Source organism: Oxyura jamaicensis, chromosome 1, assembly GCF_011077185.1.
Source record: "Oxyura jamaicensis isolate SHBP4307 breed ruddy duck chromosome 1, BPBGC_Ojam_1.0, whole genome shotgun sequence".
In the NCBI taxonomy this organism is placed as follows: Eukaryota; Metazoa; Chordata; class Aves; order Anseriformes; family Anatidae; genus Oxyura; species Oxyura jamaicensis.
The window spans coordinates 193,424,152-193,437,290 of record NC_048893.1 but is presented as its reverse complement, the minus strand read 5'-3'; the positions used below and the strand labels follow the sequence as shown (position 1 = coordinate 193,437,290).

General features: G+C 41.0%; 1 protein-coding gene across 5 annotated transcripts in view; it reads right to left on the bottom strand.

Annotated features, from left to right (window-relative positions):
- Positions 1–13,139, bottom strand: part of SESN3 (sestrin 3) — a 41,249-nt gene that overhangs the window by 13,636 nt on the left and 14,474 nt on the right. For all 5 annotated transcript variants that reach the window (XM_035328464.1, XM_035328471.1, XM_035328476.1 and 2 more), the window contains exons 2-3: positions 3,446–3,511; positions 267–464 (exon numbers count right to left, since the gene is read on the bottom strand). In XM_035328464.1, the coding sequence (XP_035184355.1) occupies positions 267–464; positions 3,446–3,511 (264 nt within the window). The remainder of the gene's footprint in view (positions 1–266; positions 465–3,445; positions 3,512–13,139) is intronic.

The window sequence follows — 13,139 nt, the reverse complement described above, 5'->3', positions numbered from 1 at the left end:
TTTAACAGCTCTTTGTAAAACCTCATTCTCATGGGCATGTGAGAAGTGCATCACTCCGAGGAATGTGTACTTTGCCCCTCTCCCTTCTCACTGAAGACCCTGTAGCAAGGCATGCTTTATTCTGATCAAAATGAACCAGAAAAATTCACACCCTGTCAGAATATTATGCTGGTCTCTTCTTTCTAAAGTCTTCCTTTTTCCTTCTTTTTTTTTCAAATAAGAAAGTCAAGGTCACAGGAGAAAATGCATAGCCTGTTGGTACGTACCATGATAGCGATGTAGTGCCTATAGGGCAAAGGAAGGGGCCCGTCCATGCGCAACATGTAGAACTGGCTGCGGAGGAAAGACTCCAGGTACTGAGTATGGATACTCATGACTTGCGTGATGTTGTCCAGGCGACCAGATGTAGAGTATTCTTCCACGAGAAGATTAGTACGTTCATCCAAACCATTTGCTTGCATAACCTTAAAAATAAGAAGGACCAATTTAACAGAAAAAGAGATCGTATCCAACTTTAGCCCTGAAGAGAAACATATTGCATTATGAAAGGTTTGCTTGTGTAAAAAACTTGCAGCTAATTCTGGAGATCCGGATGTATATATGTAAATATACGTGCCTGTTTGCATGTGAATATGCACATACAGATGCTGTTTGTATACGGGGAACTGAAGAACACTCTACACTGTACCTCTGTTATTTTAATATGTTTCTACAAAAAACAAAAACATTTTTTTCTGTAGAGCTTTCCGAAAAGGAAAAAAACTCTCAGATGCTTAAAGTCAAATCTGTATGGAGATCTGTAAGGAAGCAAAAGCTAAATGGAAGGTAAAGTCTTCACAGATGTCAGCCTATATAGACACACACCACCCGAGCATTCAGCCCTAAAAACAATTTCAAAACTAATGGAGGGGAACGGAGTTATGTAACCAAATTATAGAAACAGTCTGGCCATCTACTACTTTTGTGTTCGTATAATTGAAGAGGAGATCAAATGCTAATTTATCCATAACATTCAAGTATTATTTAGAATAGGCATTTAATGCTTTCTTTACACAAAAGCTGTTCATTAATTATTCCAGCCGATCCAAATCTTGGGCACAAGATGAAATGAAGCAGTACAAGTAAGTAGCTCTTGAATTGCAAGCCCCGACGCAGAATTAGTGCTATTACTCAGTGTTTATCACCAAGAACAGCCATTCTAAACATGTTCACCATTGAAGTTACAAGCAAAAGGCTAAAATAGCTATTCTGAAACTGCACAATATCAGACCAGCAAACGCTGCGGAATGGGAAACCATTTCAGCTAGTCCACTGCACATGAAGATAAAAACTGCCTAAAACCAAGAAGACACAACTCTTGCTGAGCTATTTTATTTAAAGTATGCTTTCCTTCTTTATGATGAGCTGATGAATGTATTGTGTTTCAAATCTTTTTCCATCAAACCTCATTTATATGCAAAGAAAGACAAACAACATGAACTACCTTTCTATTTTTCACCACTGCAGTTCCCTGTTTTAATCTGTGGGCCCAGAGAGAAAGAGAAGACACAGTCAGGCAGCCTCATGAATTTTACATGTGTTGCTCTTCACTATTACAGCTTTTCTTTGTTTTGTACCCAAAATGTACCAAAATTTTCTTTAGGAACGTTTTTACCATCAGAACTTTATTCATAGAGTAGAGATCATTCTATCTCACTGACTATTACATATCCATCATTCCACTCTAAGGAGTCCCCTGTATTTTTAAGCAAGTTTATTTTCCAGGTATTCAAGATACGTCTGTCTCATTTAGTAGTTTCTTGGGAAAATTCCACTTTTCAGTCCCACTGAGAAGAAATTCTGCTGGCAGAACTGAAAGATAATCCTGTAGGACTGCACTGTTGCTACGTGAGGCACAGCAATATGCAGCATTATTGCTTCTGAGATTTATCTCCAGCTATACTACTATCCTCTTCATACCGTGTACGTACCTCCTCCTGATTTATTACCATCCATGGATTTACAAAAACACTTTTTTATTCCGCTTGTAAAGCCTTATGGCACTTCTAACAGAAAGCTTTACAATTAATTAGTTGTTACTCTGTCCATATTCTTTTCATTATGAAAATAAAGCAGGCTTTGATAACAGCCATGTTTCTAGCAAGATCTGTGAGACACTGAATGTGTGATCAATCTCTAACTACATCCTTCCTATCCACTACATTACTTAATGCCAAGGAATCAGGGGAAAAAAAGTAGTTGTTTGCTAAACAAACAATATTTAACATTTGTTTGTGACACTGCCTGTTTTATTCCTACAGGTGGAGGTTCCACCCCTGCTAACTGCTGAAGTTACTCCTTCTGAAGGCTCAGTGCTTTCCTTGTGCACTGTCAGCTAGCACTTTTCGCCAAGTGCATCGGTTGTGAAATAAATCTCCATCAAGAATCCTCTCAAAATGTTATATGTTAACACTTTAATTACATTCCTTTTTCTCCTTTTCGTGCAATTATTGTCTTAATGAGAAAAATCAAGTCATTAGGAGGTTCAGCATCTCAAGTTCATGTTTTATACACAAGTGAAGTCCTCGCAAGTTTGGCTGGCTGCAACTCGTTCTGCTCCCCCTTTCTCAAGTCAACGAGGTTCATTTTGACATCTTTTTTTGCTTCATTATGTTTCTTGATGCCAGGCTTTAAACTGACTCCGTTTGGTTTTAGTTTCAAGTCTTCAGTGTATAAACAGAGAGAGACTCAAAGAACAGATAGCTTATCTTTCAAAAATTTCTTGTGGCCCTTCTAGCATGTGACTTACCTGCCTTTAGTAACTACTTAAAAGCAAAACAAAAAAGACCCTGGTTTTATAGTCTGCCATCCTAAACAATTCATCAATCAATAAATAATACTCTGGGAAGATTAGTATCAGGGTAAAAGAACTACAGCAAAGGGAAGTTTCTATTTACTGTAGCAAAGTGCAAACCAAGGCTTAAGTTGAACATTAAATCATGCACAGAAATCTTGAGTCTGAAGTCAAACTGTTCTTTTCAACCATAAATTCTCTTAAGAGCTGCAGTTATAGTCTAAGAAGTTAGTCATATTTTTAGGTTCGCTCAGACTGAAGGTCAGAGACTGCCCTGAGAGCTACATAACCGTACTGCTGCAGGACTGGGTAGTCTCCCCTCAGGCCTGACATTAGGAGTAAGAACTGATCATCCCCCACAAAAAGAGCAGAGCCAGCATTCACAACTGTCTCAGGGAGCGTGGACAACTGAGAGCAAGCCCACTGGCAGCACTCACATGAAAGGACAGCACGGTTCTTAACCACTGGAGCTTGCTCTGGATAAACCATTGCTTGTGCTGACAATGGGACTCAGGTATTTACCACTGGGCAAGCAAGATGTAAAACTGTCCTTCAGTGTTTCCATTAAAAAAAAAAAAAAGCTTCCACATAACCAGCTCAGCTAAAACTTACTTCGTTCTCTGGTATAAAGGCACTTGGTCCTCTTGTTAACGGTGGAGAGACTTGGACTCTTTTTTCCTGCAAAACAGACACATAATTCTATCAGCATGAGGAATAACACATTAACTCGCCTTATCTTGCAAGATTAGATCTTAAAGGCCTTGACTTGGTTCTCTTCCCAAGGCCACCTGCATGTTTTACAGCCCAGTGAACAGGTGAAGTCATCACACCACGATGCCTCTGCGTCTCCCGCGTTTTGCTCGGAAGAAGTGTATGAATTTTGGCAAGAGACAAGACAAAAAAAATTAAAAAATGATCCTGATTATTTTATAGGTCGGGTTAATAAGTGGACAACAGCAATCAAAACTGTGGCACAATGCTAAAACTGGCAATTTACTAGACTGAAGTTCTGAAAGCAGAGGGGAGGAGAAAAAGCTATCACCACCACTATGTGCACAAAGCCCACACTTGGGAAATTATATTCAAAAAGTTGTTTTTTCAATATGAGAATCTAATGAGATTCTAAGTGTTTAGAAGAGTATAAGCACTTTGTGTGCCAAATCCCATCTTGAAAAGCCCATTCCCCCCCCACATATGCACCAGCAAGACCCAGTTAAAGACTCCTTCCAAATAAAGGACAAAAAGACTACGTTGCCTATCTGCCAAGCCCAGGAAAGAATAAAACATGCAATACAAATCTGGATGTGCCAACCACAGCTGGAAAAATGGCCAGAGCCTAAAAATTATTAAATGCCCTTTGATGTTATTTTAAGTACATGATAGGCAGATAGTGTAACAAGAACCAGAGGAGTTTTTGATTTATCAGGGTATGAAATTGAAGTAAGAAAAGCTATGGAGGCTTTCACACAATTGTAATTGACAGAGAGAAGGTGAGAAGGAACCTGGAGAGGTTTCCTGGCTCTCTGACCCATCTGGAGGGAAGAGGAGCCCTTCCCGCATCACTCCTGACCAACGTCCATCTAATGTGCTCCTTAAGATCCTGAGACAGTGGTTCCTCTCTCCCCCCCAAGGTTTCTCAGCTCAGTGACTAACTCCTCTGATCACTACAAAGTTTTCCTAATGTCTCATCTAAATTTGCCCTAGAGTAATTTAAAACAGCTACTTCTTGCCTTCCTTCTTTTCCTCTTTCCAGCTATATTCCACGTATCTGGAAACTATCGCTGCACATTCTTTTAAGGTCACTAATGACAATGCAGCACAAGTGACTCTTAATAAGTTACCCATCAACAGCAGTATCAGATTTGCATGCCAAATATTTCATGCCCCTAACATAAAAGTCTGAGGTTTTCCATAACAAATGACCCTTAAATACCTCAATGACTCTACCAGGCAGGCTTACGTTTAATGGCCACAGACACAAAGGCCAGCGTGGGTCTGAGAGCGAGCGTGCCACTGATTTCCACACAGCAAAATGAAGATGCTAGAAATGCGTAACAACTGCTCTGTGTCTTAAAAACATCCTGTCCTTTTTTAAATTAGATTATGAAAAAACATGCAAAACCAGCCGTGATTATTCAGGAAAGATGTTCCAAAACAAACTCTCTCGACAATTAAATTCGTTACTTTGGAATAATTAGCTGTTAAATGATGAAGAATGTACTCATGCGTGCTTTCACTTATTTTCTGAAATGAGCTGAATCCACTGCATAAAAACAAGGAGACAACTCACTGTGACCACTGCCTGCTGTCACAGCCCTACAGCGCTGCAACACACTCCTTACGAATCACGTATATGCAGTCTAAAGTAATGAAAAAAGTACAGGGACTGGGTAACTGCCCATGCAACCCCTTCTCCACATACCTGTTCAAGGCTCAGAAGGTATCTTCCAGTTTTACATGCACAATTTTGCTAGCGGTCCTAGCTAGCTACCTTTATCACCCTTCAAACAAGGAAATCTTTTCCAAATTACTTTGGATGTTGTATATTTCTTGTTTTATGAAGGTTATTTGGATATTAGACTTTGAAAGCCTTCATTTCATAACAAATATCTGGAGGAAACAGCTTGTGTGAGGGGGACGACTTGGACAGCGGCACACCTTTAGCCTTTGGCTGAAGAGCAGGTCGAAAGCAGAGCTGGACCTCTGCTTCCACCAGTGTGCTCACTGAGCTATACCCTGCTCTGCCCAGCTGCCCATCTAGGCCAGACTGGGGCAAAAAGCAGCGTTATTATCCCATTTCCAGCGGGCTATGGCCTCCACCCCCTCCGCTCCCCGTTCAACATGGCTGCCTCAACCCTTCAGGTAGGTTACTGGAGGTGTATACTATTCACGTCCATCAACAGAAAAGTTTATTTTGCCTTCATGCCAAAGCTTCTGGTTTACTAAAACGAGTTAAAATGAGCTTGTTCTTAGGATGCTATTAATAAAAACATGGGAAGTTTGAAAGAACTCAGTAAGATAACGTCTTTGTCAAACTGTAGATAAAAAACACTGCTCCCGGGCATGCTGTATATGGAGCAGGGATCTAAGACCTACCCAAGGACTCAAACATGAAAAGCTACACATGGGAATTAGAAAGCAACGGTTTAGATATACGGTCCTTCATGATGAGAAGTTCTCACAAAGCTTTTTTTTTGTTTCCCAAGAAAACTGCTTCAATTTCCTGCTCAACTCGTCCTTGCAGGTTACGCAGGCTGTTGCATACTAAGTCAAGCAGGGTCCCAAATATCTTATTTGAAATTGGATTCTTATGCTAAATGACTGAACCAAGGAACAGGTTGCTCAGCAACTGCAATACCATATGCACGTCCATGAGCCATTTCTGCTTCGTGTTCCTCCATCAACGCATTGCTGGAGTATGAATAAGTGATCTCAAAAGGTTCGTAACCAACTCCATTTACATTAAAATTAAGAGCCTTTTATGGGGGTGCTGATTAGGGAAGAGAATGATAATGAAGAGCTTTAAAGATGAGCAGAAAGAAGAAGGCCAGGGAAGGTTACTGGCAGAGGGGGCTCACTTCATGCCAAGGTGCCACCTCCACAGCAGCACGGAGTGGTGTGACGGACAGACAAACCTGTGTGTCAGCCCTGAGGAAATTTTATCCATGACTTGCTTTCTGTCCTCAGGCTGTACTTGGAACAGTGTCATGAGCTAAATATTGGGAATTTAAGGATTGTGAAGCGGAACTATTTTCCATGTGAATGTCTAATTTTTACTTAGCAGTGAGAAACATCTTCCTCCTTGGATGTGTTCTGCCAAAGCACCCCAGAGCCAAAAGCTGTATCTTGTGACAGGACAAGAGGCAATGGGCACTACCTGGCACCCAGGAAGCTCCCTCTGACCATCAGGCAGCACTTCTGTGTTGTGATAGAGCACTGGCACAGGTTGCCCAGAGAGGCTGTGGAGTCTCCTCCTTGGAGCTCTTCAAAACCTCACGGACATGGTCCTGGGCAGCCTGCTCTGGGTGTCCCTGCTTGAGCAGGGGTTGAACCAGATGGACCAAGAGGTCCTTTCCAACCTCATTCCTTCTGTGATTCTATCACCTCAAAGGTTTAGTTACTGTGGTGACCTCGCACCTTCCCTCAAGAACCAAGGGGACACCGGGACACAGCGGTGAGGACAGGGCAGCTGGAGCCCCTTGGCTGAGAGGAAGGCCCTGAGCCACGTGTGGGAGCTGGGAGCACGGCCGGCCCGCAGCAGCTTTCCTGCTGGAGCCTGAAGTTTAGGGAAATAAAGTTTCTTCCTCTTCGCTATCACATGAATCACCATGTCCTGAGGCTGTAAAGAAATGACTATTTTTAGTAAGCTGTAAAAAGAGGCTAATTTTATTTGAAGCAGATGAAAAGGGAGCCGTAATCTGGAAGGGCTGATCAAGCAGCTGGTTTAGAAAGCACATTTTTAATATCCATGAACACAGAAAGTGCAGGCAAGCAGAAAGCTGCTGGAGTGATTCGGGTGTATGGAGGCTTCGCACAGAAGTAGTGCATATGAGCTAATTCATCCTGCACTTCGCATCAAGATTGTCATGATGTGAGTGATGAAAAAAAATCACTGGAAAGAAACATTTTGTACCTTTAAGAGGAAATTCTGTGAGCTAGGGCACTGCTGCCACTTGGGTCCTCCTGCGTCCCAGAACAGTGCAAGCAACACAGAAAGGCTGGTGAAGGGCTCCGAGTCACTACTTCCACAAAAATCCCAACCACAAGAAAGGCACCACAATAATAAATAGCCCTAGATCAAATATAAGTCCTAAGGGCATCCCAAAATCAGTTTCTGCTGAGGAGTAAACTTTTTTCCCCTAAATAAGCAGGAATTTATTTGGGGGAATGGTTATGAATAAGTATTTCCTATTAATTATATTTACTGATTTTCCCTAATACTCATCCACAGACATGGAAAATGGGTTTTATTTCTGACTTTAAGTCATGCTCATGCTGAGGTTACATTTCTCCAACTATTTCTTAGCCCCTCATTACTATCTATTTAAAAGAAAGTCACTACAAGCCGTCCCATCCCCAAACACTGTCCTGCTGCTTAATACCCAGGTTGTCTGCTGTTCTGCTTCACGCCTTCTCTCCGAGGTTTCCAAAGGGTAAATACCATTCACCCTCCACTTTATTACTCTGCTTTTCTGCTGCTTTATGACACTTCTTCCTCAGATATTTCTCTCTGCCAAGGCCATTCCCTGACCTTGCACAGAATGTGCGTTTGGAATAGGAAAGTCCCTACAGTTTTCCTACTGCACAGAAGGGCAAAGAGTTAATTAAATCTCTGCAAGTTCAGCAGATTTCATCTACTCCCTTTAAGCATTTGATTGTATTTATGTTTTTTCCTCCTGCTTTTGACTTTTTTTCCTCTTGTTTGTTTTTTACTGATACTTTGTGTAAATCATTTCTGTATACCTGCAAGTTCCCAGCATAGGATATTATAAAAGCTCCTAGTTTAGGATTATTTGCCTATTCATGTTTTATTGTCTCCCTATCAGAAAATCATCAAAAGCATATGTATTTTTAATTCCATTTACTAAATTGCCTCTTAAGCTCCACTACACTCCATAAAAACTTATGTACACACACATAAATCTTTGCAATTTAGCATGCTGAGAAATCTTTTCATTAGATGTCCAACATCCACCCTTTAAAAATTTCTTGCAGCTAGTCTACCCTGTGAATGTTACGTTCAGTTACAACCAAAAGCTGTACTGTCACTGTTGCTCTGTTGTAATTCTATATCCATGTTCTGCACTTGTCTCTGCTTGCAACTTAAAAGGAACAATATGCTAAAAATATTATTTGATAATCAGGGAAGTGACATGCTTGACTTTTTAAACTGAAGAATAAAGATTTGCTCCATATTTTCTCTGTGAATTTGACATTGTCCAATCAAGAGTCTACCTTGTTTTCTCTCTGAGATCTTGAAGGAAGGAGGAATATATATTCTCATTACTCAATCTGAATAGATGCTATTCAGAAGGTTGCTCTCTGAAAGAAAAAATATTTAGTTGGTAATCTTCCAGTAATACTATAGCTCTATCTTCCAAGCACCAAGACTTGCTGCTCTAAAAAGTAATAATTTACAGTATTAACAACATACTTCAGCTCTTGGTCAGCTCTTAAAGAAGTTCACCAACTCAATTTTTGACAAGTAGGAGTTTCCTGATTGCTTCCCATGCTCAATTTTTTTATTACTAGTCACTCAGAGTCGAAGATGTACTGCAAGTATGTTACCCAGCCACAAACTTATTTCCTTCTTTCTTGATAGAAGCATCTTTAACCTTCTCTTGTATTATAATCCACAAGCAATTTTGCTACCATCTAGCATTTCTAAGGAACTTTGCTATTTAAATTCAGTGATCTCTCTCTTTATAAATACACACTATTCTGCATCTGCAGAAACAACCTGGAGCTAAGTCCTTCATTGGGACCCCTATGCTGAGATGTCTCCATTTCAGCAAGGAGCCTCAACTCCTTTTCCAGCAGAGTGAGAACAAGGTGCAATAGCATTAAAAAGCAGAGTTGAGAACCACTAATGGCTCCCTGGAGACTCACACTTGGCACCCAACCACCTTCCAGAACGGCACAGGCTTCCCACATGACTCTATAGTATCCGCTAGTCCCTACAGATGCCCTGAATACCCTCAAGCATCCTAAATTGTACCTAATGCCTATGCTGAGCACTGTGGCCCAGTCCATGGAGTGCAGTTCAGGTTAAACCTGGGAACCAGGTTATCTGATGGGCTTTGTCAGCTGCACTAGGCATTTGGATACTGAAGCGTCCAAATGGGAACTGGGTTCAGGGCTCCCTATCTGTGGCTGAATCACCCCAAAGGCATCAATTTCAGCCCAATCTCAGATTTATCTTACAATTCGTCAAAATGGAAATACACTGGTTAAATCTCAGACTTGATGCTGCAGAACCCTACTATTGAGCCTGGCACACACAAATATATTTTAGTTCATGTGGCACAGGCAGCATTATTTACTGCTTCTGGTTAGGACTTTACTTCCAAACTGGATCCTACTGCCCCTGTTACTGCTTACTGAATACATTTCCACTTTTGGTTCTTGGATGCTGGGAGAAGTGTCCATCTCCACATGCTGTGACCACAGCCAAATGCTCTGGGTTTCAGCAATACCTAACACAATTTCAGGGCTAAACTGGACTGCTTGCTTATTCTGTCCTCACAGAAGAAAGCAAGAAAAAAAAAAAAAAAGTTATCTGAACACTGTGTCCTAGCTTCTACTACCATTCAAAGCCATCCTTGTTTATTTCTACATATGCCAAGTTTCATTTTAATTTATCCTCCTACCTGTCAGAAGAACAGTTCAGAAATGTGGCAGCAGTTTATGACATGTCCAATTCATTTCAAGTGGAAACTTTAGTACTTCTCATCAATTTATAGAGGCTTTATATAATATTGAAAACTACACACAGTCTCGCTGACTAGAAGATGGCCACAGTTTACTTGTCTTCACATTTCAAGGCTCCTGGGAGATTCTGACTGACAAGGACAAAAAAGCTTATATACCAAAGCTGTGAAATTTTGGAATTTATTGGCAAACATTCATAGATGCATCATTTTTAATGAAATATAATCTGTTTACAGTCTTTAAGGTGATAAATCAGAAGCTTTGCAGCTTCAGAAGATACCTGCAAGTCATCTCAAATTAAATTTTGCTGCAATTTCAAAAATGTGGATGCACGTTAGAGGCATAAACTTGCTGTTCTCTTTCTCAAAACTATTTCTGTAAAGAAAAAGAAAAAAAAAAAGAAACCAAGCCAAAAGCAAAAACATGAGGAGGAATAATTTAAATAATACACAACACTATTTGCTGACAGTGCAGAACTTGTCTTTAGGACTGAGCACTTCCTAAAATGGGTTAAACCAAGGGCACATGAAGAGATGTTCACAGCAAACAATGTCAAAATGTTAGGGTTCACGAAGTAAAAGTCCTGGCCTACAGTAATTTGTTAACAGTACTTCAAGTAGTTTTGCAATGCTTTCTTCCTCTTAACAGACCGTACAACTCCAAAAAAGCAAACTAAGCGATAAAGATGAAAATTAGCAGAGGAAGTCAAACTGTAGGAAATCTTTTTTTTTTTTTTTTTTTTTTTTTTTCTTATGGAACAGCATTTCAAAATATTTAAAAGTCACTATTAATGTTAAGAATTCAGCATCTTTGTGCCTAACAGCTGATTAAGTGGTGCAAGGAGCTGGGAAGAGAGCCAGTGCAGTACAATTGATGTGGAGCTTTTGCTTTGGTAACAGGTTACAGCCCTTTTGGATTTCACACAATAAAAGGAAGCCTATCCCAAGTTCCCATCCCTCAACCAGCTATTAACAACACAATCCACACTAATTAGAAACCAAAGGGCAGCAATTTCTACCCAACCCAAGATGGATGGCCAAGCAGCAAAAGTCCAAGAGCAGTTCCTCAGTCTTTGAAAGATATCCGGCACACTCAACCTACAGGAGAAAAACTCAGAAGTGAACATACAGTTACTGACAGAAAAGCCTCTCTCCTTTTTCACGAAGAAAACCTACCTCCATCTACATCCTCTTCTAGTCCCACTTGTGCTGTATTACCCTCTCCACCCTGTAGTTTCCAAGTTATTTGCAGCTACTAACCGAAACTAACATTCAACTAAAACTGGAAGCAGACAGGCAAGGACTGCAGGTCAAATATCAGATTGATGTGTTTGCTGCAAAACACGTATTTATTTAAGAAGCCAAACCAAGAACAGATATGATTGTATCATGTAGAAGTCACAGCTGTTACTTAACTGTGATATAATTGAAGTATATAGTACAGCTACCTGAGAAAGTAAGGCTCCTGACTGGAAAAATGAAAACTCTTCATGAGAAGATTTGTTCAACTAAAGATGCCAACAACCAAGCCTAAACATTGATTATTAACACATGAAAAGGATGAGAGACAAACAGCCATTTCTTCTGTTTACTTGTTGCTAGAGAATCACTTCCACCTAATTTAATCCAAAACTCAAAACCCAAGTCCTTATCCATGCCCCGATCCCTATCAGAAATCATGGGTGAAATTCAGCTGACCAAACACTGACACCCAAATCAGAGTTAGTCAGCTAACAACCAAAAAAGAAAGCTCTAGCCCAGGATGAAATTAATTGTCCCACAGCAAAGCTTGTTTCTCCTCTGTAGATGAACAGGAATCCATGGGATACCAGGTCAGACGACATGATCTTAAACTACACAAGACCTGTACTGCTACGAGACAACAAATGGTCTTCTGGTCTACTACAGCCTCCAGCAGAAATAAATAAATACGAGAGACAAACAATGTTTCTTGTTTATTAGTCCCTGGAGCAGACAAGGCAACCTCACCTCCTGCCCTCCCTGCACAACCAAAGCTAACACTGGAGGTTTGTATGGTCCCCAGGAAATGCCCTCAGGACAGAAGATGTTCTTGTGGTTGTCGAGATGACTCCAAGTCCTACGAGCATGGGAGAAGAGCATTTTCTGTTTCAACAGCATCAGATATCAAGGGCAAAAGTTACAGAGAAAAACTCCAGCGTTTTAAGCTGGGACTTGTTTTATCTGTGCCTTGGCCCACTGCCACCTTCAGAATTAGCCCGAGTCTGACATCCCGAGACAGAGCACCATTATTGAGCTTGGAGAATGTGGCGTTTAGCCTCTGAATCGGCAAAATGGCATCAGGTCAACCTGCCTCAGCAGCAGCTGGGCCGGCGATGCAGCTCACGAGGAGTCTCAGAACCAGCATGGCACAGCCCGTCACCCGCTGCCACAGCTCGTCTGAGTGAGGCCTACACAGCCGGGCCGGTCCTGCACATGGCCGCCATCTTCCTCTGGAGAGCGGGCAGCGACCATGGCCAGGGTAGAACTGACCTCTGGTAGAAGGCACAGATAAACAGCGGCTGCTTTGGCAGGCCCGAATTAACACCTAAACATTAATTGCACTGATAGCACGGCCTCTTTACCATACAGTAACTGAATGGTTTAATACTTCAGTTTGTAAATGTGTGCACAGTTATTGGGCACACTGCCAATCGGAGAGGCATAACTGGGGGATATTAAAAAAAAAAAAAAAAAAAGAGAAAGACCCCTAGGGTTATGTAAATCCATCATGTATCCCTGGCAGAACTGCTTCCTAAGAATGCTCCACTGAATTTTTAATATAACTATTGTCTGAAAATACATGCCTTGTAAGCAAGCAAAATTGAATGGTATTCATCCATACTTTAAACGCGTAA